Genomic DNA, 27,945 nt, shown 5'->3' with positions numbered 1-27,945 from the left:
GGTATATATATTCCTATTTCTACCTCATCCTCTTCATCTTTAGACCCATCTGTATAATATTTGTTTCTTATATACTGACGTCCTTCCCCACTCTCGTCCCATTCTCTCTTTAGTTCAATTATATTTAAGTCTATCTCATTTTTTGGAAACAACCAAATAGTTATATTATTAATAGGTGTAGGGGAGTTAAACCAGGTATTCTCTAATCTATATTCCTCTGATTTAGCCTTTGTTACCCAGCCAAAGCCATTACTAAAAGAAATAAACAACCAATGATCCTGAATAACGCTCTTTTCAGGGTTTTCATTGATACATCCACATAAACGACTCCAGTATGTAAGCATGAGTTTATGTCTTCTCAGGTCTGAGGGCATTTCTCCTAACTCAACCTGGATTGCCTTAGTTGGTGTTGATCTCATTACACCAGCACAAATCCTCAATGCTTTATCAATTTCAATATCTCTATCCAATTTCAATGAATGTGTTTTTTAGCTGCTGCTCTATATGCATAGCATCCATAATCTATTGTTGTTTATATCTATAAATATACATCACTGATGTTTTATTTGCTCCTCAGTCTTTCCCCACCACTGCTCTCATTAAATTTATGACTTTGCATTTTGATTCCACCTTTCCAATGTGTATTTTCCATGTTGCCTTTTGGTCTAAGCACAAATTTAAAATGATCTACTGTTTCCATATTGTGGCCTCATAACTTCTGGTTCTGTTTGTCTATCCCTTTCTTTCTGGTAAATATCATATGACGAGACTTACGAGAGAGCTTTTATTGCTTCCTTGATTTTACTTCTCACTGTTATGGGATCTCATCCTCTTGTCCAGATGGCCCCATCATACAGAGCTGCCAAAATCCTCCAGATTCCTAAAAATATCATTAATCATAAGATTAAATAAAACTAGACTAATAACACTGCCTTGTGGAATTCCAATGATAATTTCAGATTCCTCAGACATTTCAGATCCCACTTTAACTCTAAATCTTCTTTCTGATAGAAAATCTAAGACCCAGTTATACCTCTAATTCCCATTTTGTTAAATTTAATCAGTAACCCTTCCCTCCACATGGATTCATAAGCCTTTTCAATATCTAGCTATTTTGGCATTTTACCTTCTTCCCATTTCTTATTAAACAAGTGTAATATTATCTCTAGCACTTTTTCAGGTAATTTCTGGAACAGAACATGACTCAGTTGATCTTCTCCTGTAGCAGTGTTACTAATACTAATACCATTTAATACTATCACTAGTTCATTCATACAAATTTCTGCATTCATAGTACGTTCCTCACTTTCTTTTTAATAAACACATTCCTGTTTTCATTTAGAATCTTCTCTTTTGGTAGTCTGTGAATATCATCTAAATGATCACCACAATGCACACTAGCAAACTTCTTTCCCAACACATTTGTCTTTTACTTATTCGTTATTGTCAGTGTACCATTATACTGGTATTATTATTATTATGTACTTTTTCCCCACTCATTTTCTTTAGCATTGACCAGACCTCTCCTATTTTAACTTACCTCCCTAAAGTAGAACAATAATCGTTTACTAGTCTTAATAACTCTTCGAGCCTTAGCCTTTTCCCCCTAATTAACTATATTCTCTTGGTTCAAGTTATTCCATAACATTTTCATTGCACTATTTTGTTCTTTAAGCTACTTTACATTCATCATTCCTTTTTCCCTCAACTAACTTACATGGTACGCTACTCAATGCTGCATTTAATATTAAAAGTGAAAACTTCACATGCACATTCCTCAATATCACCCTCCATTGGAAGTGACTCTGCTGATATGTATGTCTTAAAATTTTTGCCAATCAGCTTTAGCAAACTCCCATTTCTTATGACCAGGCCTTTCTTGGAAATCTATTTCAACATTTATAGAGCAAATTAATGGAAAATTATCGCTCCTAATACTTAAAGGCCTGCTTTCCATTACAGGTGGTGATGGAGCACTGGATAAGCTACATGCCTTTGGTATAACGGACCCAGCTTCGATTCTCCACTGTGACACATCCACCAATGTGTCCCTAAGCAAGAAATTTAACTCCTAGTTATTCCAGAGGCGTGCGACCAACATACTTAGCAACTGCGTCAGCTAAATGAATATAAATATGTAAATATTACATTCACAAGTTTGACAGATTGTTAGAAACTAAAGTAAGATCACTTACAAGACAGTGTGTTACAGTGTATGGCAATTATTGTGCCATTTCCATTATTTTAAACAAACTAGTTGCCTAACATTATTCCACTGCTTCTCAATTATTATTATTATACAAAGAACATCTTCAGAAGATGTTGTATAAGGATCTTTGGCTCCGCCCAACGAGCAACAGAGATGTGTAAAACGACGAGAGAGGATTTACTCTGGCAGTATTTTTAGATGAGGCGTTGTCAACTGAATGCTCGATTCTGACGAATTGTCTTCGGACCCGAAAGGTCCCAGTGCCCAATCTGTGAATCACAGTCTCACAAATGTGAAGTTTTCTTCACGTTAACCAGTTTATAATCAGGAGGACACACGGAAAGAGGAGCGACTCTTTCAGCGCACCGTTGATGCATCTGCGTAATATACCATCTTTGTGGTCGGTCAGCTGATTGAGGAATGTTTGCGTTTACAAAACATTACAAAGTCGCCTGGAGAAGTGTAATTCCAAAGCAGATACAAAGCAGCGTGTTGTTAACAGCTTAACGTGATTGGACGGAATATAGTCATCGGAATATGTCAACCAATGGATCCTGCTACAACCACAGCTCCGATGCAGAACGACTGTGAGACAGAGTAAGTAATTTAGATAGCCTTTAAAGAGCCGAGTAACCTCCTTCAGCACACAGCTAATGCTGCTCTTTTTACATCACAAGCTAGTTAAACTTTTAAAAACTGAATGTGAATATGTGTCGCTTTCCCTCTTGAAGACATGTAATGGGGTCTGTGTAGTCCTTTACTGTGAGTTAGTGCTGTGTCATTGTACCTACACTATGCCTTGCCTGTTTGGATGTAAACTACACATGTTCTTAAACTTATTAGGTGTGTTGTATCTACTTGACATTGCACTTAAAACGTTTTCTAAATGTAGCCACCTAATTGCCAGTAACCTCGTGTGGCAGGAAAACAATGTAGTAAAATGAGTATTATGGGATTGGAGGTTATTCCAAGTAACCAGGATCCCACAGCAGTGGCATACCGTGGACAGTAGCTTGTCTTGATCTGCCACTCCTCGTCTTTTTAATTGTCATTCACTGGAGAGATTAGAAGCGCAACTGTGAGTCACACTTCATGGTGAGCCAGCTGTCCGGATGACTCAGCAGATTTAAATTGCCCTGTGGTTGCAGACCAGGTAGAGGGCCTGGTGGAGTACCTGGTGTATTGTCGGTCACTGGTGGACTAATTGTTTCAGGCTACTTTTATAAAATTGGGTTGAACTAGTCATTTAAACTCTTCATATGTTTTGTGTGTAAATTAACTACTAAAGCTGTTAGATAAATGTAGTGAAGTAAAAAAGTACATCATTTCTTTTGGAAAGTGGAGTAGAAAGTAGAAAGTGGCAATTAAAATGACAATTCCTCTTTTTGAGGTCAGAGGTAATCATGATAAATATTACTACATCACTGCTGTGGGTCTTGGCAGTGACATTGATTGAAAGCATGAAGGTTGTGAAACATGACACTCCTGGGGGTGTAGCACTCATGCTCCATGCAAATAATGATAACACTGACTTAAACCTTGGACTGTATATTCAGCAGTCACTGAAAATCTCCAGCACTACCGCTTCATTATTTTCATGTCTTTTCTTTTTGTTTCTCTCTTATTAGGTCAACTTCAATCTGGAACTGGTGGCCTTCCTGGCGTCCAACCTCCATGTCCCTTTTGAAGACTACAGAGTCCAAGATTCTTGCTTGTAATATATGCTTTGACGAGAAACTGATATAAATGTAGCTAAGCTTTTGCAATGATGTGTAAAAGCTGCGACCCTTATAAAATATCCCCCATGTTGAGCTTCTGTCACTAGCTATAAAACTAACACAGCACCTCACTGAAGGTATACCAATCATTATTTATTTGTCTGATCTCATCAGGTATTCAGAATGACCTATGGGCCAGGTTTGTGACCCTACCAAACCAGGATCGAATATGGACTCTGACCCTTACCAACAAGGTGATGCAAAAAACTGCAGAACAAGGTGCCAACCTCCGCTCAGTCTTTGGGAACAGCTGTAATTCCACAGTGCTGTATGCCTTTTAAGACCCATGACATTACTCCTCTATATCTTTTATGTTACCTTCTGTTTCCTCTAGCCCCAAAAACTCCGCTGGTGATGGTCCATGGCTTTGGAGGAGGGGTAGGCCTGTGGATCAGGAACCTAGAGGCGCTGAGTCGGTCACGTCCTGTTTACGCCTTTGACCTCCTGGGCTTTGGCAGGAGCTCCAGGCCTCCCTTTCCCTCAGATGCTATCAAGGCAGAGGAGCAGTTTGTCAACTCTATTGAGCAGTGGAGACAGTCTGTAGGCCTGGAGAACATGATTCTGCTGGGACACAGTCTGGGGGGATACCTGGCTGCCTCGTACGCCATCCAGTACCCGTCAAGGTAAGAATACTAATGAAATAATAATATATAAAAGAACAGAACAGAATCATTGCAGCAGGCAGTGAGTTAGTGTTTTGTTTGAGGATTAAGGACTTCAGTAAGTCATGTTTTATGGAAAGACAATAGTGAAGGCAGAGATTGTATTTGAATGGCGTACATTTATCTCAGTCCGAAACATTTTCTGTTGAATAAACTGTTGTTTCATTTGCTGCAGTATTTGTACTTGACAACATAATTTAAATGTATTTATTTAATACAATCAATTTGATATTTATTTTGATTGTTTGGAATGAATATGGCAAATTAAAATTCATGCCAGTGAGATATGATCTCTTTTGGCACTAATCATTTTCCACAGCCTCCATGCAAATCTCTAGTAATTCATGCTGTGGATGTTTTTCCAATTGTTGAATTTTACAAACATTTTATGATCTTGTTTTAGTGGCATTGGTTACTAATTGCAAGTACTGGCAACACAATAAAAATACCGTACTCATTGAGGAATAGTTTGACTTTTAGGGAAATAAGCTTATTGGCTTTGTTGCCAATATCACTTTATCATCATCACTCCTGTGTTTGTATGGTAAATATGGAGCTATCGCCAGCAGCCAGTGATCTTAGCTTTGCACAAAGACTGGAAACAAGGGGATGCAGTTAGTCTAGCTCTGGCCTCAGGCTCCACTGGTTGCCTGCCAACCTCCTAACAAAACTCCAGGAAATGACTTCGTAAGCCAAGAAATAGTCAGGAACATAATCCCCTGTAAAAATACAAATTAAATTAAATCTAGAGGTGCTGGTAGGTGGATTTTGTTACCTTTGGACTGAAACTGGCTAGCTTTTCCCCCTGTTTCCCCTGTGCGATGGACTGGCGACTTGTCCAGGGTGTACCCTGCCGTTCGCCCGATAACATCCATCCAGTCAGTGTGTGACCTGCGGTAGAAGGCAGTCAGCGTGTTCCCAGTTTGAAGAAGTGGAGAGCTGTACTGGCACTGAAGCAATGTACTGGTGTGGACAGGGTCTGCAGCAAAAGATATTTTAGCAAACCAGAAAATCAATATCAGTTCAAGTTTACACTATATTTAGAATATAAAGACAGCCAAGACACCAAACTCGTGCTGTGTGCACTTAAGATAATTATTAATTAAGATATTAATATACTTAATAATGTCTAGTTAACTGACCGAGCAAAAAATTAAAATTGAGAAATTATACCTACAGACGGTGTGTGTTCTGTTTGAAAACTCCAGATTTCAGTGCCTCCGAGTGGTAGTATAAAAAAAGATAATACCTTGTACGTTAAATGCACAGCAGCTGATAATAAGTAAATGCCAGATATTATTAAAATGCATTCTGCTTCTCATTTTTTTTTTCTCAGAGTGTCACATCTTATCCTGGTAGACCCCTGGGGTTTCCCTGAGCAACCGCAGACACAGACCCCTGTGGGTGAAGGTCAGACAGAGGTGGTGAAGAGGCCGCCCCTTCCACGCTGGGTGAAAGCCATTGCAGCAGTGGTTTCCCTCTTCAACCCACTGGCTGTCATTAGAGCAGCAGGCCCATGGGGTAACGTATATCATTGTTTATCTGATGTGTGAAGTTTAATGTGCCGCGTAAAACTCTTTCCACTCATCTTGCAGTATGTCGTTGATTCAGGTCCTGGCTTGGTGAACAGATTCCGTCCTGATTTCAAAAGGAAATTCGAAGATCTGTTTGATGATGACACTATGACGCAGTACATCTACCACTGTAACGCACAAACTCCGAGGCAGGCTAACATACGCATAACTTATTCACATTTTTAATAACAGAACATAATACCTGCAAAAAGCTGACCCATCTCCTACCTCCCTTTCCATTTCCTCTCCTCATTCCAGTGGTGAGGTGGGCTTCCGGGCCATGTCAGAGTCTCTGGGCTGGGCCAAGAGGCCCATGCTGCACCGGGTTCACCTGCTGCCCCCCTCCATGCCCCTCTCCATTCTGTATGGAGCACGATCCTGGGTGGAAAGCTCGTCTGGGGACAAAGTGCTCGAGATTAGGAACCATGCACACACCGAAGTGCTGGTGAGTAGCAGTTCCCTTTAAAGTTGTCATTTTAATTCAGTTCACATTTGTTTTTTCTTCAGTAGAGAAACTTGTGGTAGTGTGAAATTGCTGACTGTTTTTGTCCTCTCTCTATCTTTATCTATTCCTCCCTGCAGCTGATAAAGGAAGCCTCTCACCACGTGTATGCTGATCAACCAGAGGAGTTCAACAGAGTGGTGGAAAATATATGTAGCTCTGTTAACTGACCGCGTGTGTGTGTATGTGTATGTATGTATGTATGTATGTATGTATGTATGTGTGTGTAAAAGAACTGAAAGTGTATTGATAATTCATGGTGTTTTTAGCACAGTAACCTGTGCATGTAAGGCATGCTGGGTGGTTTCGCGTTGGGGCAAATCGAGACGTCATGTAGCTCAACATGAGTTCTTAATCCTGTTCTCATATTAACAAGTTAATGATATTATTGTGTTAATGTTGTCTTTTCATTTGTCAGCTGATATATGCTTTTTTTTTTTTCAATTTATGGTTGTTGGTAAATAATTTATTTATGAACATGATTGGATTGTTTTGTTAATGTGTTCATACAGAGTAATAATTGAACCACTTAATTCAGTGCTTAAGTTCAGTTGCCCATTGTTACTTACTTTTAACAGTAAGTGAACCATGCACACCACTCTGGATGCACTGGGTTTTATGTGGTACTGAGCAGCCACATGGCTGATTCACTTTTATTGTTTTTTTTTGTTTGTTTGTTTTTTTTTACATGTGCCTGACATGAACCTGTACTGCATGAGATACATTTTACATCTTTCACATTGTATTAAACAATTTATATTGTATACCTTGAAAATAATGGAAGCTCATTAGACAAACTATTTCCTTTTGATCTGCTAATGTAGAAATCCACATGTGATGCAGTTTGTGGCCCAACCAGTAGAGGTCAGTAACGAGCGCCATTTCTATGTTTACAGTGTGATTTACGGTTCTGCGTAATCAGCGTGCATTCACAATGTATTTGAATGTATACTATTTATTCAAAAAATTATAATATATGGTAACGGTAATAGTATTTTAATGTTGCAACTGGTCAAGGTAAAGCTAATTTCACTATTTTACATACTGTTGGTTAGTTGAATCTAAAACAGTCATATTTTATAGGATTGTCACATGTTTTTTATGTAAACTAAATAGCTGTAAATAAAGTTAGTGTGTAAAAGGTGCAATATTTCCATCTGAGAAGTAGACATATGAAAAGGAAACAAAGCACAAGCATATCACAATTGTTCTTAAGTACAGTACTTGATTAAATTCCAGTTCCAGTGGCTGAAGAACCATTTAAATCTTCTAGTAAAATACTAGAATACTAGAATGTATAAATACTCCATTATAACATTTCAAACTCAAGCGACAGTACAGAACTTTAAGAATTATAATTTTTTTATAATAATTAAATTCAGCTTTATTGGCTGTTAAAATTAATGTATAACAATTATATAATGTAATTATAATAATTATAACACACAAGTACTCCTTAGGCAGCAGAATAGTCCCTAGTGTCATATATGAATTGATTTACATTTATTATCATTTGGCAGACGCTTTTATCCAAAGCGACTTACATTTGAGGAACAACATGCAAGCATCAACAAAGCATCAAATACAGCACTAGATCTACAACGGACAATACATACTAGTAAGAGCTAATAGCACACATATCGCAACAATGGGGGTTTGATTATTATTAAAATGTTTGTATAGTCACTGTGGGGTTTGTATGTGAAGGTGTGAAAAGAAGCTGGTAAATACATCTGTCAAATAAATGCAGTGGAGCACAAGTATAAAGTAGCGTGAAGGACATAAACCTCAAAATTGTACAGTAGTACTTGAGTAAATATACTTAGGTACACTCTACCTCTGCCTTTTCCTCATGTACATGCAAGTACAGCCAGTCAAAAGAGAGGTTACTGCAATACATTATGCAACAAATAAAACAGAAGTAAAACAAAAGGGGTGAATCAGAATATGGTGGAGACAAGCTAAGCCTTACCTAACCTATAAAGCTTGGATAAAAAGATCAAATACCACTTTCACATGCATGTGTACATGTCCGTCATCAACATCTTGAATGAAGAAATGCAACAAAGGCGTGTCACCTGCGTCAAGCTGCACAGTTGAAATGAGTAACTATATAGCAATACCTCATCCCTTATGCATCCTCAAGATAAAAAAATAAACGTAAACTCGTAACCGGAAAAATAAACTACTTGCTTCCTTTCTGATTTTACCGTAATTTCACCCTCTCTCTCTCCAAACCCATAAAGACTTGTCAAGCGATGGAAAATAACTCAGGAGCCAAGTCATCATGTTAGTGTACGTTTTATTACCAACACATACAATACAAAACATAAACATTCCAGGTAGATATGGCAGATAAATAGTGTAATGTTATAAAATAGTTTTCTTCACATTGTACTTTTAAGTGCTGAGACGAGAAGCAGCTACAGCTAAGGTGTGAATTAAGGCCACCGCGGTCTCTATTCTGTCACAGCTTGCTGGAACTCACATTTGTGACGTATCAAATCTTGCAGGTAAGTTGCAATGTGCCGTTATTATACACACGGTGGAGGAACAAAAACAAGAGAACATCAGGCAGAATTTTTCTTGAGGGAACATTTTGGTTTGCATTCTGCAAATGGAGACGTTTCAGTTTTACAATTTGTTGGTTTTCAAAATAAAACTTGACTTTCAAAATTGAAAATTTGACTTTCAGCAGATTAGAACAACCTTTTAGCCACATCCTTGTAGATTTAGATTTTTGGAAATCGACATTGTTAATTGGCACAGAAAAATGACTTTAACTTTCAGCAATAATTACAAATGTCCCAGTCAAAGCTAACAGAAACATCTGCGCAAATTCTAATGTGCCCTTTGCAAAATGTCAGAGCCAATTTTGTCATCATTCCCTTCCTTCATGTAAGGTTCACTTTGTCTGAAAACACTTTTCACCTCATGACAAGCCAAATGAATAATACACATACAGTTTATACATCATCACAAGAATATCATGACCCACCTTTCTCCACCTTCACATCATTTGTTCAGTGTGTCAAAACACACTAGTATATAATCTTGACAGTTTTATAACTTCAATATAATAATGCTTGTAAATTAAAGCACTTCATTTGCTGTTCCCCTGCTTGATACTTCACCACAGTTTTGACATTTCAGAGCAAGGCAGAAGTGTGAATTATATTATTTCGAGTTAAAAAAAACAATACTGATAATGCTATAGTTATTAATTGTCCGTTCAAAGTTTTAAATACATCAACAATTGAACCTTTGCTGTAATACAAAATAAACAAGATTGTTTAAGATACAGAAACTTTGGACAGTTTTCATATAATTACAGTCTCAGTTTATATTTTATAAAGAAAAATTGAGGAAGTGGTGTTGCTAGCTCTCTCTCATTTCTCAAGAACGACAATATCAGCCACCCCATGCACTTGTGTGAGCTGTTTACAGTCAAGTGACGCCACCAGCTTCCTGGGTCCGGGCTGGGCGGGGATGAAGTGCTCTGTCAGTGTGACTGTTGAGTGACCTCCGACGTCACTGAGAGGGGGGAAAAAAGGAGTGGAATATTAGTTTTGGGAAGAAAATGGTGGGGGAAATGTGTTGGTAAAAGAGATAAGGAGATGTATCATGTTCTTACCCCACAACCACTTCATGGCCCTTCTGCAGACCCAGGCCCTCCACTCTGAACACTACTCCCTTTAGTGTACGTGGCAGGGGGTTGGTGAAGGTAATCTTGGCTGCCATTTCCTTACCAACCACAGCTTCTCCCAAAGGCTGCCAGAAGGTAAAAAAAAACATCAGGAGGGATGAAACAAATCCTTTTCCCATACTTTCCCTCTATTCCAAAGTAAATAATGTTCCACGCGCAAATGTACAGTAACTCAAAAAACCTACCGTGATGCTAAGGTCAGGCGTACGGAGCCTGAAGGTGGTCTGGTTGGCTAATACTTGCTGGGTCTCAGTGACTCTTCCAGACAGAGTCAGCATCAGAGCTGCCTGATCCACCAGCTGGTTTTGATACTGTTGGTAGGGCAGCACCCACTCAATTGTCTTTTCTGTGTGAAGAGGTCCAGAAAAGGGTTTGGGCTCAGCATTCAGCATTTTTATTGTATGCCAACTTTACTTTCTTATGCATTATTAGCTCATTAGCTTAGCATGCAGACTGGAAACAGGAAGCAGCAAGCCTGGCTCTGTCCTAAAGTAACAAAATCCACCTACAAGCACCTTAAAAGCTCACTCATTAAGATGTTATATCTCGTATGTCAAATCCAAGCATTTATGGGGGTGTTACGTGCAGTGTGTGCTGGACTATTTCTTGGTTGGTTATATGACTTCTGAGAATAAAGAAACCAGCAGAACATCAAGGAAGTCATTGCACCAAGAAATAATTCCACACATAAATCTGCAACTTATTTGTTCTTTACATGAAGAGGCTAAGCTAAACTCACTGGCTGCAGCTTCATATTTACCATACAGACATGAGTGCTATCAATGTTCTCATCTAATTCTCAGCAAGAAAGCAGAAAGCAGTGTATTTCTCAGAATCTTTAATTATCCCTTTAATGATATGTTGGTGAAATAAGAATTAACACAATGTGATAAATTATTTTCTCCATTGCTTATCCCATGGTTTAATAGATTTTTCAATCTTTTTCTGTATCTAATCTACTGTACTAATGCCACCATGCAAGTTTTTTGCACATCAATACGCCTGTCAGACTTTAATGTTTGAGTGGCATTTAGTTTCACAGTTTCTTATTAGCAAAGCTCCCCTGGCTGTTCCATTGCATTGCACTGCAAACTACTGTATTCACTTGTGAGAAATTAAACAACACATTCTTCCCCTCACAAATGAAAAGTCACAAGCAATAAAACACACCCTTGCTCAGTATTCAGTATTCTCAGGGGTTTTGCTGCTGCAGCCTTTTTTGGTCTTGTATAACCAACCTTATGGTGGCTATTGTTAACAAATTTACTTAGACCCTAATTAAACGAGCATTTACAATTATCCTGATTATCAGTTGTGGCCACAGTGGTCACTGTTCAACAAGTTACATAAGCTTGTTTAAAACCTGAACTAAATAAGGTTTTATAAACTTTTAAGTTCATACAGCAAAGTTTGCAAATAGTTGCTTAGTAGATATGGAGCAACATTAGCATTCATCAATCTCCCTCTCTGTTTGGCTACTAAATGCTCCAACAGCAATGATCACCAGGTAGTCAATAACTTTCTCTGTCTAATGTTTGATGCTGGGCAGGTATCGCACAGTGGGGTTTTAGATCTGTTTTGCTGAAAACAGCTGTCTGAATCAAAACAATAAAGTTAAAAGATGGTAAAACTCTAGAGCTGAGGGGAACTGCAAAGTGTTCTTCACATTTACATGTGACCATTTATTCCATTAGCATTTACAATGTTATTATAGCAGCTTTAAAGCCTAGTGGAAAGCTAACCTTCATGGGGCAGAAGCTCCACAGGCAACTCCTCCTTCTTGATGGTTCCCTTCAGCACACCGGTGTAATACATGACAGCCACCTGGCTGTGCAGAGTGGTCCGACGAGGATGCGAGCTCAGGTTCTTCACTAGGATGCTCAGTTGGGCATCAGCACCCATCCTGGGCCCCTCACCATCTATCTTCACCTCCACGGACACATCCTCTGCCACAGGCGAGGAGTAGACATCTGGCTTGGTGCCGTAGCGACTTGCAGTCTCTACAGCAATGCGTTCCTCTTCAGAACCTGATACAGAGGAGGGGAGAAGGTGAGTGTACCTCATTTCATCTGACTTTCTGGACAGATACAAGAGCAAACACAGTCTTCCACACAAAGCAAACAGACACACATATTTGCATTTTGTGATGAGCAGGTGAACAGTTGAGGAGTCAGATGTGGCGAATCTATGTATATCAAAATGATCTTTGCAGCAAGTAAATTATTAAATAATCACATTTATAATAATACCAGGCAGTGTAGAAACATATTTTCTAGTTCTGGAACATCAATCTTCATTAGAAATGCTTTTTGAAAAGTACAATATGCTTGCCAGTACCTTCTTCATATTTGTACAGGTGTGTAATGTCTGCCCGCTCGTCAGAACCCACTGCTTTAGTGCTGATGAAGCGGCCAACAGCTTTCTTCTCACTGTGGATCTGGCTGAAAGTACCGTCCAGCTTCCTCTGCCAGTAGATCTTATCACTGTTGACCTGATAGAAAAGTACCAACAAACATGGTCAGCTCAAATATCAGATTACATGAGTTGCTTACCATTCATACTGTTGATGAAGTTGAACCAAAGTATGCATCGCTCTCATTTTATTATCTTCTATTTTCTTTGTAGAAATTGATAGGGAAGAAATTCCTCAGGTGAGTTCTGTTCTTGATCTAGCGAGAATCAGGGATTCAAGAAAGTTCCCTACTTGAAAAAACTGCAAGCTTTTAGAGAAGGCGTCTGATTTAGTTATTCCAGCTTTTTAAATCTGCTATACCTGCAATTTAGTCTGACCGCCATCCTCTCACTTTGGTCATGCAGTAAATGAACCTACAGAGAACTACAGAAAATAAAAAAAAGACCTCTGGTCAAGCAGACTTTTCTACCACTCACCTCAGCGAAGACAAATGGTGTGTCATGTTTGAGGTAGACATGGCCAGAGCGGATGGCGTTGAGAGAGCAAGGGCCGCAGCGGAAAGTGCCCTGGCTAGTTTCCTGGGGAGTGGAGTCAACAGCCTGCCAGCCTCCATGACCAGCCGGCAGGTCTGGTCTCGCCATCCAGCAGTCATTCCATACGTGGAAGTTCCTATGTGGGATTAAATTATGTTATTTGAGGTTTATCTATTTAAAGGAATAGTTTGATATTTTGGGAAACACACTTTTCTGGCCGAGAGTGACATATATATATATACAATAGCTAGCTATGCTCTGTCCACATTTGGAGACTTTAGAGGTGCTGGTGGCTGGATTTTGTTGCTTTTGGACAAAGCCACGGTAAGATTCATATTTAACAGATACAAAGGTGGTATCATTTTTCACTTAACAAGAAATCTAATAAGCATATTTCACAAAAATGTTGAACTTCTCCTTACATGTGATGTGACATAGCATAATCTTCATTTAAACTTTTTCGAAACATCTTTATTTTAGCTTTGTGTACTAAGATTTTATGAACATATGTGCTGGTTAGGAAAAAGTTATTTCAAATGCATGTGTTAGAGACAAGTTGTAAAACGATATGGATCCTAAATTTAACAGTAGTTAATTAAACAAATGAAGCCAGCTACCATTGCTACATTTATCTATGTTGCAACAAGAGTACTTCTGCTAGGGGAGAAAGGTGTAAAAAACACCCTTAAGTTACAAGAAATAAACCAATGAACCACCCATTGAAAATGGCAAGTTTAAGGACACAGTACTACTTATTGAAAGAGCATGACCTGATGTTTCAAGTTAGAGGGAACTGCTTTCGGAGCAGATCTTAATATGCAGTGCATTCCTAAGGTATGGATTTAGCAGCAGGCGATTTTCCTAGCATGGTGTCCTCGCCATGTAAAGTTTCATATCTTACCACACAGAATCAGTGTTGAGGTAGTCAATTGGCTCCAAATTCTCATCAAAATAAACATCTGTAGTGAGGGATACATCAGTATCATGTGCAGACTGGAAGTTGGTCACACTGCGGGCGGGTATGCCGAGACACCGCAGCACTGGAAACAAAGACAGACAGAGATAGATTAATTAAAACTGAATTTACGAGGCTGTTTAATTATTGAATTATATTCCCAGATGCTAAGACTTAAGCACAATGACTTCAGGCATTTCTACTAAAATGGAATTTGCATGGTTGCATGGAACTTTATTACCCGGCTGAAGGAAAGCAACACATGTGGCGCTATCTTTGACAAAACTAGGAGGTATGACTGGAATGCCAATGCAAGGTATTTAGAGCGTACATGAGCTACGGCTTGCTATCAGGGGTAATGCTATGTGCTAAGGTCAGCTAGCTATCATGTGAGGGATCCTGCATGCACGCACAATGAACAAGTATTCTAGAGTAGGGCTAATAAAAAGCGCCTGATACAATAGCCAGTAAGCCATGATTATGATCATTTGACAAAAACAATTCATGTGAATGCTGAGAAACACTATTGGGTATCCTTTGTGGCGTTTTCACATGCACACACACAGCTGTCTCTTCACATGTGTCTATCAAACAGTATAACTTTCCAATGACCAACCAGTCAACATACACACACATTTTTATCTCACACACACCATCACATGCTCTTTACAGTTTTATTTTTTTCACCTGTTGTAGTGACCCCAGAGAAGACCCAACACTGTCCATATGCCACAGGCGTTCCATTGGAGGAGTGGTATTTCCTCAGGATCTCCACACTGCCGCTCCATGCCGAAGGAGAAACTCCTTTAGAGTAATCCCCAGACCAGTTCCCTACCAGAACCCCAAAGTCATCCTGAGCGTTTATCTGAAAAGAGAATAGTGACACAGTCAATTAAAAGTAACTTACTCATTTACAAATTCAAATGATAATTGTCTAAGCAGAACATGAGCGATGTTTAGGGCCATAGCTAATGAAGACACCGTCATGTCTCTGCATTTTTCTAGACATTTGGGGGTTATTAGTAAATTGAAGTACAATTTATGATTATAAACTCATGGAGTGGGTTTTTACCGGGTTTAAAAAAAAATGTATATATACTGTATATACATTTTAAGTCTTTTAGGCCAAACATTATTGTAGCATTTTCACACCAGAATCCTAGCATATAATTACTAGCAGTTAAAAGTTGAAAAGTTAACTGAATAAATGAATAATGAGCACTGATGCATGACGCCAATATTTCTTTGCTAAGCCCATGAATGATGTGATGCTTATATAAAATTAAACTCACCATGGCAGATATGACTCTAACCACATTGACAGCATCCCCTCGACCAGATGCAGGCATGTCACTCTTCTCCAGGATGAACAGACATGCTTCCAGGATTCCTTCATGAAACTACAGAAAAACAGCAAAAAACACAAATCGTCTGCAAAGAAAATGTGTTTATTCAAATGGGAATTTTGATAATATTTTGCAGTTTAAAAATATTCTAAAATTTAAAGTCATGTCATCCAGTTGAAACATTAATATAAAATAACTAAAATAACTGAGAAATATAAAGAAATATTGTAAACAAACAAGACCATAACTGACAGGATTTGAAGCTTCTACCAGCCTTTCTGATTTACAGTATTCACCTTTGTGGATTGGAAGATTGGAAGAACAATGAACGTCAAGTTGGTGGAAGACTGATAAGGCTACTGAAACATAACTTAAAAGCATGTGCCACTGATAATTAATAAAGCAAGAAAAAAACTAGAGAAGAATTTAGGCTTTTCCATGAGAATGGACTAGAGGTACCCCATATTACAGCAAGAGCGTGATGTTTGCTAGGCCTAATAATACAACTGAAATGAAATAGAGTTTTTCAGTCATCTATGGTTGGCCGTTGTCTACTTTGTTTTCAGTAAAGGCAACAAATTTCACAATTAAAGGATATTTCTAATCATTTTTTTATTGTCAACAAATCCCAGTTTCAAATGTTTAAAACCAGTGATTATTTGATCCTAGTAACAAATTGCCTGTGTAGCTCAATCCTGAAATATTTTATTCCTCTGTGTCAGAGAGCTCCTGTGTTGTCCAAAAACTATTCAAAACAATGTTAATGTTACAGTGGCATTTTATTCTATTTGTATTAATCTTACATACACAATCCTGCGGTTCGAAATACTCTAGGGCACCAAATGCGTATTAATCTGCAGCTGAAAATAGTCCCCAAAAAATACAAAGTTAACTGCTGTTTGAGAAACGTTAATAAAAACTACAGTGCCAAGCTGTTTTAGAAAATTACTTTTAAAAAATAAAAATAAATATTTGTGACCGTTTTCCATTATCAGTTGGAAGAAATGTGTGCCACAGATAATGATCCAATGATTATTCAAAAAAAGTGCACTTTTCTTGACAGTCCGTACCTGCCCGAAGTTCCATGTGCGGGCACCTATTTGTTTCTCTGTGCCATAATAAATCCTTCCGATGTCATTCAGAACATACTCCTTCCTCTCCTCCTCTTCATCCATGAACACCGTGTCCTCTGGAAAGACATGACAACATTATATCTATGTACTGTAATCTGGAGTGATAATAAAGCACAGTTTTTCTTCCTTCTTACTTTAAACACAGTAAAAAGTTTTCCTTTAAACTTACGACAGTCATCTCTAAAGTTGATCTTATTAAACCAACCTTGATGGGAAACACAAGAAGACCATTTTCTGTAGAACTGTGGGATATCATTTAATGATATCGACTCTAGCCAAGATTTTGTATGTGAAAGTGACCCAGAAACAAGGCTTTATTCAACTCTTCAGTGACTAAATTAAGAATGTGATTTATTTTCACAAACTATGTGAAAGAGTCCCCAAGGCCAGGAAATAGTTAAAAAGGGATAGGGTCATTTATGAGAAACAGCCTGTTTTGAGGGAAATCAACAAACTGTGTCTTTGTTTTTCCTTTTTTTATCTCTTGGGGTTGCCACCATGATTACCAGTGGGTGTGGAAAAGGAGAACGAAAGAATGGCAAAGCAGTAAAAGTAGAAGCATATTCACGATGGACATGAGAAAAATGTGGAAGGAAGAGGGACAAATGAGAGAAAGAGGGGAAGTTATGCTTAAGAGGGAAAGGGTGGAGGGTGAGTTATGCTTAACAGAGGTTCTTGAGATTTTATAGGAGAAAGTAGAGTGAGGTTAGTCTCACATACTCTGGTAGCTGTGATAATTGTGGGTTTCACTTCTTACTTTTGCTTACTGTTTCTGCAATGTAGGGGAAACACACAGGAGGTCAAGAAGGAGGAGGCCAGAAAACAGAGCAGTGGTGTGAGGATAGGGTCAACAGACAGCAAGCAGAGGGAGCAAGAGGGGAGCTGAGCGGGAGAGGCACATAAAGGCAGGAAATATACATGGAGGCAGTAAAAATCGAGAGATACGGCAGGTTGTCACCTGCTGCAGGATTACTCTGAGCTCGCCCCATGGCATTTATATACAGTAATTGTAGGATTTTTACGTTTATGAGAATGGGGAGATTGGTCTCAGGAAAAAGAGACGAAAAAGGGAAGAGGACATTGGGCTTGCTACCTAATACAACGACCCCATAATATAAAAAAGACAGCATCAGCTTTTTATCAAATCCAGGTCCACACATGTTTTTTATTTTGCTGTGTTCCAAATGCACTTGTTTTCGTATATAGTTATTCGTAATAAAATATGGACCCCATTTCCTAATGCTTTATTAACTGAATAAGAGAATAACTGCAAAATTAAAAATACAAGACTGACCTCCATTTAAGTACAAACATTTTGGAAATTAAAAAAATACAGATAAACCCCACAAACATCTTTTAATTTGTTGATAAGCACAAATTTTATAAATGAAGCCCAAAAGCCCTTGTTTAACACAAGCACCTACCATGTGCTGATCACATGTCACAACATAGTTCGAAGTTGTAATTAAATCTATATTTTGAGATCAACAATGGAAAGGTGTCAAACCCTCTGATAATTATAATCCAACTCTGCTATGGAGCGTTTTAGCGACTTTTAGTTTATTGTGCTGGTTTTATGACTGGCTTTTACTGTTTTGCTTCAGTCTTACCTCTCTTATCAGTATCATTGTCAGACCCAGAGAGACCAGAGTTACATTCAGCTCTGCTACAGGTCTCCATCGTATTTAGCTTTTATGCTACTGGACGTTTTTTTATGTTGTTACACTTGTGTTGTTTAGCTGAATTTTCCTGGTAAAATGTAACTTTTGATTTTTTACTGTTGGCAAACATTTTCTGCTGGAGTGAACAGGGCTGAGCCGTGTGACGCAGTTGCTCAGTCAGCCATGTTTTATGTAAGATAGCCAAGAACTAGACAAGTTTGTGCAATGGGGGGATTTAGACATCTATCATATGTCTGACCATTAGTTGAATCTAAGTCATAGTGAAAGTCTATCTTTGTTAAACAGGCCATCAATGTTACATGACATTGATTCCTCGCGGGAACAAGGTGGCTGCAGTTGTCTGAGTCCGGCGACCACAGCTGCTGCACAAAGTTGGAATCACCTTTTGCCTGATCTCAAGGCATTTGTCTTTGCAAATGCCGTGAGGTCAGTCATTGTTGTAGGTTCACAGTTGACGGCAGTGTTTTTAAACCTCGCCCCTGAAGTTGCCAGCAGCTTACGTTTGACTATCAATTCGGCGAAAGTCAGCCACAGTTATCTCAAATGCACCTATTAACTTCAAGGTGATAATGTTTTTCCGCTGTGCCAAGTGGCCAAAAAAATGTTTAACTAAACATGAGAAAAATACCAAGATGGACCTCTTTTACATATGAACATTTTGAAAATAAGAAAATACTGATAAACCCTACAAAAGTGTTTGATTTGTGCATATAGGTAGGTAGGTAGGTAATAGCTGTATGTGCATACATTTCATACATAAGACCAATGGTCTTATTGGTCTTATATACAAACTGTTTTTGTCACAAACATAGTTCAAGTAGCATAACCAAGTGTGCCAGCAGTTTTGAATTATAGCCAGTAGAGTTACATAACTCCCATAGTTACCCACAGAGTCACGCTGTAGCTATTTGATGGACAGCAACATGCTCATGGATCTAGTTGGCCTTTCTCACCTATGTGTAACATTATATCAGGACTCCTCTCAGAGATTATAAGGCTAAACGGGCATCTACTTTGTGCTAGTATTTCCTATCAGAATGGTGTTCATAATACAATTCGTCATACAGCTGCTATTTTCTGGGAACACTTTTTGCTGGCAATTGAGCAGTTCTTCTCAGACAGTTCTCCTGCAAGAAAAATGTTGACTTTTTTGAAGATATTCCACCTCAAAACTAATAGTAAGCCAGATAGTATGTGAATCATTCCAGACACATTATGTAACCCTGTCTTCCTTCATTTTCCCCCTCTTATCACCTATGACTCGTCTTCTTTCCTTCCTCTCTTCCACATTCCTGCCCCTGTCTAAACCCTCTGACCCGTTCACACCCGCTGCCACTCTTACCTTCACACCAAGGGTTGAAGAGCATGACAATGTTCTTGCTGGAGTTGTGAGTTGTTGCTTCCTTGCCCTTTGAAGAGCTGGTTGTCACCGTGAGCCCATATAGGCCAATCACAGCACTGGCTGGTGAGTTGACGGACAGTTTGATCTTGTTGCCGTTCTGCTCCACAATCTTGGCTTCCCAGCGTTCATCCTCCAGGTGATCCACCAGTGGAACGATGACATGGGTGCCTTTAGACACCATGGGCAGGGGACCTACAGCACACAGGTTATATTTGAGGTTGTGTTATGATGTCAGGTTTTAAATTTCCACCTCTGACATTTTGGGAAATATGCCTATTCACTTTCTTGTGCAGAGGTAAATAAGATGATTGATACCTCATATCTGTCTGTTAAATATGAAATTACAGCCTTGAGACTGTTGCTTAGCATTAAGACTGTAAACAGAGGAAAACAATCTAGCTCTGCCTACAAGCACACTAAATAAAATGTAATATCTTGTTTCTTTAATTCCTATAAAAAACAAAGAGTTAAAGGGACTTTTCTGGGCTGAGCCACACTGTTTCCTGCTGCTTGTAGTCTGTGTGCTAAGCTGTGAACCACCAGAGCCATTAAAATAGCTAGATAGCAAAACATTTTTTTAAAAAATGATTGAAAGTAAATAAAGCTTCAGAAAAAAATGTAGCATAACGTCCTCAATTCAGGACTCCCAAATTCCTCTGCAAGAAGCTCTTCCAAAAGAGAGTGAATGTATACGTCTTCATACATATGCACATAAACATGTGCATTTTCAGTTTGTGTCCAACATATCTTTGAATAACATTTTGCTTTTTATATGTGAGTGTAGTGTGAGTGTAGTGGTGCAGCTAAACAAAGTGCTTTTCAGTTCTCTCCTTTTTGTGATTCTCAGCTAACCTTGAACATTTAGATTAAATAAAATTTAGATAGCAGAGGCACAGTGGAAGGACTCCACTGCAACATGTAGATGTAGAGTAAACTCAGTTATTCACATCATGGTAATTGTTTCGTCTCTTCTGACAGTGAGTAACAAACCCATAGAAAACTGTAAAAATAAAAAACAAAAAATGGTTATGTCAAAGTTTTTTCATTGCTTGTTTTGTCCTTCTAACACACTAGCTGGATTAAGACTTACTGGATGCTTTCCTCTAAGCTATTTGCTTTGTGGCACCCTGCTGGGCTTTACCTGCCATTTACTGAAGCGAATATGGAGTTTATCAAGAAACCATTGTTCTCCATCTAACTGCAGCCATGACTTCCTCCCTCACCTCTGAGTACTTGTTCAAAAGGAAATCAATGAAAAACACAGTCTCTTTTCTGCTGGAAAAACCTCACCTTTTGAAAATTGACTCTGAATCTTTATTCATGCTACAATGATACAAAGCCCTGCTTTTAGTCCAACACTTGGAACCTTTTCATAGCAAATGTGACTGTGCAAGCAAAGGTAATGAGAGCCTGTCAAATGTGGACGGCTCAGATAGTTATGTTTCGATTCTTTTTCTTATCCCCTCTTCCCACGTAACTTTCTAAGCAGCATGTGACAGAAAATCACTTCTCTGTGGTGATGTAATGGCCATTTATTCCTAAGTGTGTAGTGTGCTGTTGTGTATGAGGTCTGTAAATACCAGAGCGAGGTGTCTGGTGTCCTGAGGTTTGGAAACTGTTAACACTGTGGGTTTGTGGGTGGAATCCAAAACCTGTGGTGTAGCTATGGTTGAACTGCTGCTTGATTTAAATGTGTTAAGTTATAAGTAGCATTTGGGCTAGATTTCGCAGGCTTTGTTTTGATTCAGTCGTTCATACTTTCATCTTCTACTTATTTTCATCATTATTATTCAACCTCTGAAAACAGTTGTGTAATATCTTTTGTTGCTCTAGAGCAGTGGTTCCCAACCTTTTTTTTTTGTATAACGTACCCCTAGAACCCTCTCAGATGAACTCATTGACCACACCCATGATGTTCCAAATGTGTGCTATTTCAACCGTTTATCTATGTTATATTAAGCTGTTTATGTTTGATAACTATTCTAACTCTTTATCCATAATTGTGGATTAGATGCTTACTTGCTGACTCAATGTGGGTGGCATTTTTTAAATCAAAACATAATTTCTGTTTTTGGTAGTTGAGGTACTTTACAACATCCACACGTGTCCCTGGTTGGGATTAACTGGTTTAGAGGAACTTTCTCGAGTTTCAGAATTAATAATATCTCGATTGGGCTCAGAACTTCACATTTCTGATGTTACAAACATTGGGTTTGAGTTTGAAAAAAGTGTTGCATTATGGGAATTGTTAGATCCAGTATTCTCTTGTTGGTCCATCAAATTTATGAAAGTACAGTACTAAATTGCTGGTTCTATATATTTTCTTACTGTTTCAGTTTTTAATTCCTATTTTGCCACAGGTTTATCAGTTGATGAGGCACTGCACTGGTTTTCTTTCTGAGTGTGTCTGTAAGATGTTTCTTTGGCCAACTTGGGGGCATTTTTCTGCATTTGATGCAACCCACTATGCTATGCTATGATGTGTTTTTAACCCCTAAACCATGCACAACTCCCCACCTTCTACTCACACAAATATTTTCAGACGCTTCTACTCTCAGACACTTCTACTGCTGCTAATGATCATACTGATGATACTTCTTCTTCTTCTTCTAGATTTTGGTGGAAGGTATGATGACACTCGCAGAGATACTGTCCATACATTACCTACCTGTTTTCAGGTCCAGATGCAGCTTGTCAGTGTCAACATTGAAGCGCTTGTTCAGCTCCAGCTCTATCTGGAAGGTCTGTCCTCTGCGAATGATCAGCTCGTCCCCGTGATACAAGTCGGTGTGATGCTCTTGTCTGTTTTTACCCGTCTTGGAGCTCAGCAGGTCCACAGAACGCACCAACAACTTTATTTCTGACACAGGAAGGTTAAACATGAAATTTTAAGGTGTCTATGAAATCACTGCTGCTATTACAATGTACATATTTCTTAGAATGTATTTTCACATTTTATATTTTGTATTTATGCTTCTTGACTTGCTGTACCTGCTTTATCTTACTTACTATGTTTATTGTTGTGAACCAATATACCACCTACTTGTCAAGAAACCTGATTCTGATACCACAATTTACCCCAAAAGTCAGTGACATTACCTTCCATTTCCTTTGCTTCTCCATTCTCAGGCTTTGGCTTGGCGGGCTCTGGGGCCGGTGCAGGAGCTGGGGCCGGGGGTACGACCACTTCCACCTTATCTGTAACATCACCGGAGTTGCTGTTCTGGCGCTTACAGCAGCACGGACACATCTTCCTCAACCAGCGACGACAGCCTCCCTCCTCCTGTTTCTTCTCGCCCTCTTTCTGAATGGTCAGCTCCACCCTGGTGGGTGGGGCTGCTCCGGGGAAACGCCCCACCTCTGATGTGTCTCTTACTATCAACCGTTCACCTGGCATTCTAGGAGACAAATTAGAAAACTGCTGTTTCGGAGTAATTTTGCAGACACCAATCATCATATTAAGTAATTGCTTTGTTATGTTACACAGAGAAGACAAGTGAATCATACTGCTTTTTGTTTGTTTTTTTGTGTAAAGCATGAAAGGACTGCAGCTTGCACATCGTTGTGCGGTCCTGTGTACGACCTTGTTTTGTTGTAAATGAAAAAAATAAAATAAATTATTGTTGAAATGATAAAGGAATCCAAGCATTTTGTGCTACTGTATACTTAATCCCTAAAGGACACCACATTACTTGACCAGGTTTTAAATATTAGCCTCTGAATAATCCCCAGACTTTGCTGAAAACAGTTTTATGTTTTTCTGTTACTACGCTCTACAAAATATATAGTCCCCATAGGAAAGCTGTTGATTGCATTGTGATCTATCAAGAGAATTGGGTCATTTCTGGAATGAGATGTTGTTGTCGAATTTCTAAATAGTTTGTTTATGCACCACAAGCAAAATTCCATTCATTTCAATTGTACTTGGGTGGGAACATAAATCTCAGAGAGGGATAAATAAAACCAAACCTATGTGCAACAACGAGATGTAAGTGAGGAAATGTTTAAGCCCAAAAGCTCAACTACATTGTGGGTCCAGTAGAGAGAGATGCAAATGGTGGAACAAAACATTGTTTCCACATTATCGAGGTCATTGGTATTGTGCTACACTAGACTACATTTCACACCAGTTGAGACTTTGTATTCATAACAATCTGATAAACAAAACATTCCTCCAGTTCTTCTCCCTTTCCTTCATCTTCCCAACATGAAAGAGCCAATGCAATTTTTCTTTTACTTTTTCCCACAATTACCACAATCCAGATTTGCACAAGAATTCAGGAGTATTTAGCCTTTTGTCCTTGTCAGCTACACTCCCTGAGCAATATCACATACCGCCTACAAGCATCTGGAATCCATCTGCCTCACCACTGCTGTTGCAGAATAATTCAGTTTGTGTGTGTGTCTCTGTGCATGCACATACTGTAGATAGATCATATGATTCTTTTCTCACACTGTCACCCTAATACAGTGAGTGCACTAACAACGGAATTAGATCATTTGTAACGTTGAAGATAAGCCTATCCTTCTTGCCTATCCTCACATTTTAAAATCGGGGTCAAACATTCGGAAAGTGGGGGAAAAAATGTTTACTAGAATGAAAGGCAGAGGGAGGAGGACTTTCCCTCTCATCCTGTTCTTTCCCTCCTTCTCTCACCATCTGCAAGTCTCAAAGCCACACAGGGCTGTGCCACTGCACGCAAAAATAAATGTATATTACAAAAACATTAAAGCACCATTGGAGTTTTGTTGGCTCTTGTAAAACACCAATAAAGCGTAATGAGCTGCAGTGTTGCACACTGTCAAGTGAAATGCAGGATTGTTAAGTAAACACGCGTAGGAGATGTTTGGCTTCGCTAAGCTTTACCCCCCTTACTGCTATCACTTAAGTCAAACTTTCTTTTCTTAATCTTTAGATTTACACTTTTACACGTTTGTATTTAAAATTATTTTGATTATAATTATTTTATAATGTATTTTTAAACTATGTGTTTCACTTTTAAAAGTGAAATGGGTTTGAGGAAGAATAGCAAATGAGTTTGGCAAATGTAACCTATCTCAGGTAAAGAGATTTGACCAGGGTTGTCCAAGTGAGCAGGACAGAGCTAGTGTTATCTTAACCGTTGATGTATGAGCACCTTGGCTTCCACACAGGGAATGTTCTAGTCCTGTACAATGATTTTCCTAACCCTAAAAAGTTATGTAGATAGCAAAAATATGGTAACTCTAAGTTACTAGAGCAGATCACCACACTGCCATTCCTAGATGTGGTGGTGAAGCTATGATTGGACAAGAAAATGGTCAGTTAGTATCTATCCACTTAGCTTTGTGCACATCTCAGTGTCTCCCATCATGTGTCTTTGTTAAGGTTTAGCTTTCTGCTTTGCAAAGTAAAGCTAAATGTTTAGGCTGGCAGGTGATGTGAGGGATAAACTAATAAAGACATAATGACAATGTACTTTAATAAAGTACTACTACCATCCTGTACATTTCGTGGTTAAATATTTGCATGGGATAGTGGTATCATACAGGCTGAGCACACTGGTTTTGAGAAAAAGGCAGTGATAGTGAAGGTACGTGGTGCAGTTCAAAGGGCAGACACCAGCTGAGGAAGAGGTGTGAGGGAGGCGTATAGTGTGTAATGTATGAGTGTGTGTGTGCGTGCGCTCGCTTGCGTATGTGTGTGCGTGACATTTTCACTTCTGCTTTTTCAACTCCTTGACTTCCTGAGTTCATCTGCTGGTCAGATGACGTTCCCCTCAGTTCAACTGTTTCCAAATCTTCAAAAATATTTGGCAAAACCCTTCATAATAAGTATGATTCACACAATGGATTAAGTCAGTTGTATGTATTGCAGCATGATGTCACCCAGTGTCAGGCACTCTGACCCATGTTGCCTTGGCACCATAACTAATTTTACTAAAAAGGAACCAATAATGTGGATTGAAATGAAGTGTAAAGCATGATTTTGGATAGAGAGCAATGAATTTAAGTTTCCATGCCCTTTCCTAGTAACTCACAGACAATAGTTGGGGTGGTAAAATGCAAGATACAGTTATAATTGGCCGAATCATAGGCTCAAATGTAACAACTGAAGTAAAGCTTTAAAGGCTGTTTTGTTAGTAATTTGTGTCTTCACAGACTTTAAAAAAACCCCAGTTATCTCACCACTGCACCTTAGGTGGCCTAAAATTGTCCAATTAGAGTCATACACTCAATACTACTAAAACCATGAAAAGCCATTAGACTATAAACATTTTTTGGCAGCCTTGCTCTTCCCTCACACTTTAATGCACACACGTAGATTGGTTTATAATACAGCCACCAGTCAAGCTTGAAAACAACTGTTGCTTCTTCATCTTTCCTCCCCACTGCTTATCAATACCACATGTATCACTTCTTCCATTATGTTGTGCCCTCTCCCTCTGATGCTCTGCACTTCTCTTCAGTCAGTTTGTCTTGGCATGCCTGGCACTTTTGGTATACCCACTGGTCCCTGAGATAAGCCTTTAGAATTCAAGTCACTGTTACCAAACAACACTACCAGCTTTAAATGGCCAAGCTTGTTAGTCTGGTGTTACTGGTCCTGTGTAAAATGTATTAATTTATTAAATACATAAATAAAACATTTTAGCACAGCTCATTAAAAGCCTTGAATACCATCACATGTTGAAAAAACATGCTGTCAGCTGCAGCTGGTTGGCAACCAACCAACAAGGCTGATGGCATGAAAATACCTTAACTAACTGACTGTGTTCCTCACCAAATTTAGAAAAAATCCCTTTTAAAAAACAGTTAGTATTCTTAAAATACTGCTACCAAAAGTACTCATTATGCAGAACGACCCATTACAGAATAATATTTTACATAATTTTTGGATTATTATTGATGCATAATGTGAACTCTTTAATGTTGCAGCTGGCAAAGGTGGGGTTTTTTGATTACAAAGAAGTTCAATATTTCCCTCTGCTTGTCCCTAGTAGGCTATAAAGTAACAGAAAACGGAAATAACATAAGTAGCCTGCCTCAAAACTGAACTTGCTTTTCACCACAAATGTTTCTTTTTTTCTTTGTGATCGCGTCTCTCTCTCTCTCTCTCTCTCTGCTTCTAATTTGTCTCTCTGTTTCTCCACATCTAAAAGAAGAAACCGTTAGGTCATGCGCGTGTCGCTTCAAGTTTACACTTCACTTAACATCTCGCTTATTAAAATAAAAAACGTGGAAATCATACTTTATCTGTGTGGATTCTTCTCTGGATCCGCGAAGAATTCTCTGCTTCGTCCAGATAGGCCTAATTATCCGTAAAACTTTTAGAAAGTGTTTTTGCTTATCTCGCTCCGTTCCTGGATCAGAATACTTTTATACTTGTTCTGGTACGTGGGCTACTTTAAGATGCCACACACCCCTTTTTCCGCGCAGCTCAGCCCACCCCGCCCCAGAATGTGAACTGTATGCTCCCACTCCCACCACGAGGTTCCGCTGAGCACGGTTCATGAGGCTGAAGAGTGTTATAGTTGCTTTACTTTTCCAATACAGGAAGGGAGTGGCAACAGACAGACAGTGAAGGGCAGGGAAATAAGCTAAGTGATTAGGTCTACACAATAAAACCGAATAAAACCAGATAAGCAGGGGAAGCAAGCAACTCCAGCAATTTACAGCCTACAGTGATTTGGTAAAGCCAACAACCAAAATCAACCAAATTCAGAGAGAAATAGAAGGAACAATGAAACCATACTGTTCCCCAGATAGTTCAACATGTATCATTAAATTTCAGCCTTTAAAGAAGGATAAATTGCTAGCCTACTATCACAGTTGGCGCCAATAAACCAAAACCATGGTTTGAATGATACATCACTCAAGGCTGAATTTCTGTCAATTTTGTTGGAGTAAATAAAATAAATTATAAAAAACATTACAAGATTTATCCTCTGACTCATCCAAGTTTAAACCGTCTGATCAAAAGCCCAAAAGGGTAAAGTTAAAATCATAGGAACACATTCAGAAGATGGCCACAGCATGTTTTTGCTATTACACATTGTTGGATTCAATC

At 38.8% G+C, this 27,945-nt stretch overlaps 2 protein-coding genes across 3 annotated transcripts; one reads left to right on the top strand and one right to left on the bottom strand.

Annotated features, from left to right (window-relative positions):
- The first annotated feature begins 2,641 nt into the window (after positions 1-2,641).
- On the top strand, positions 2,642-7,870 carry abhd4 (abhydrolase domain containing 4, N-acyl phospholipase B). Of its 2 annotated transcripts, XM_038718752.1 has the most exons (8): positions 2,642-2,806; positions 3,838-3,923; positions 4,102-4,206; positions 4,322-4,610; positions 5,986-6,170; positions 6,261-6,372; positions 6,482-6,668; positions 6,806-7,870. In XM_038718752.1, the coding sequence occupies exons 1-8, from the start codon at positions 2,757-2,759 to the stop codon at positions 6,893-6,895; spliced, it is 1,104 nt and encodes a 367-aa protein (XP_038574680.1). In that variant the 5' UTR covers positions 2,642-2,756; the 3' UTR covers positions 6,896-7,870. The 2 variants fall into 2 exon arrangements, with proteins under 2 accessions (XP_038574680.1, XP_038574681.1); XM_038718753.1 differs by lacking the exon at positions 2,642-2,806 and having other exon boundaries at positions 3,862-3,923; positions 4,102-4,181.
- Positions 7,871-9,010: 1,140 nt separating this feature from the next.
- On the bottom strand, positions 9,011-27,284 carry tgm1l1 (transglutaminase 1 like 1). The gene is made up of 14 exons (XM_038718751.1): positions 27,127-27,284; positions 22,995-23,293; positions 22,564-22,755; positions 19,836-20,087; positions 16,749-16,867; positions 15,625-15,732; positions 15,020-15,197; positions 14,279-14,417; positions 13,321-13,513; positions 12,769-12,922; positions 12,174-12,458; positions 10,617-10,777; positions 10,360-10,496; positions 9,011-10,259 (listed from the first exon to the last, which is right to left on the bottom strand). Exons 2-14 carry the CDS (start codon positions 23,290-23,292, stop codon positions 10,115-10,117), a joined length of 2,361 nt encoding a protein of 786 aa, XP_038574679.1. The 5' UTR covers position 23,293; positions 27,127-27,284; the 3' UTR covers positions 9,011-10,114.
- Between the last annotated feature and the right edge of the window lie 661 nt (positions 27,285-27,945).

Source organism: Micropterus salmoides, unplaced genomic scaffold (assembly GCF_014851395.1).
Source record: "Micropterus salmoides isolate LMB-PRFRI ecotype aquatic unplaced genomic scaffold, ASM1485139v1 Ms_hic_scaffold_14, whole genome shotgun sequence".
NCBI lineage: Eukaryota > Metazoa > Chordata > Actinopteri > Centrarchiformes > Centrarchidae > Micropterus > Micropterus salmoides.
Note: the sequence above shows the minus strand (reverse complement) of the source record. Positions and strands in the feature narration are given on the sequence as shown.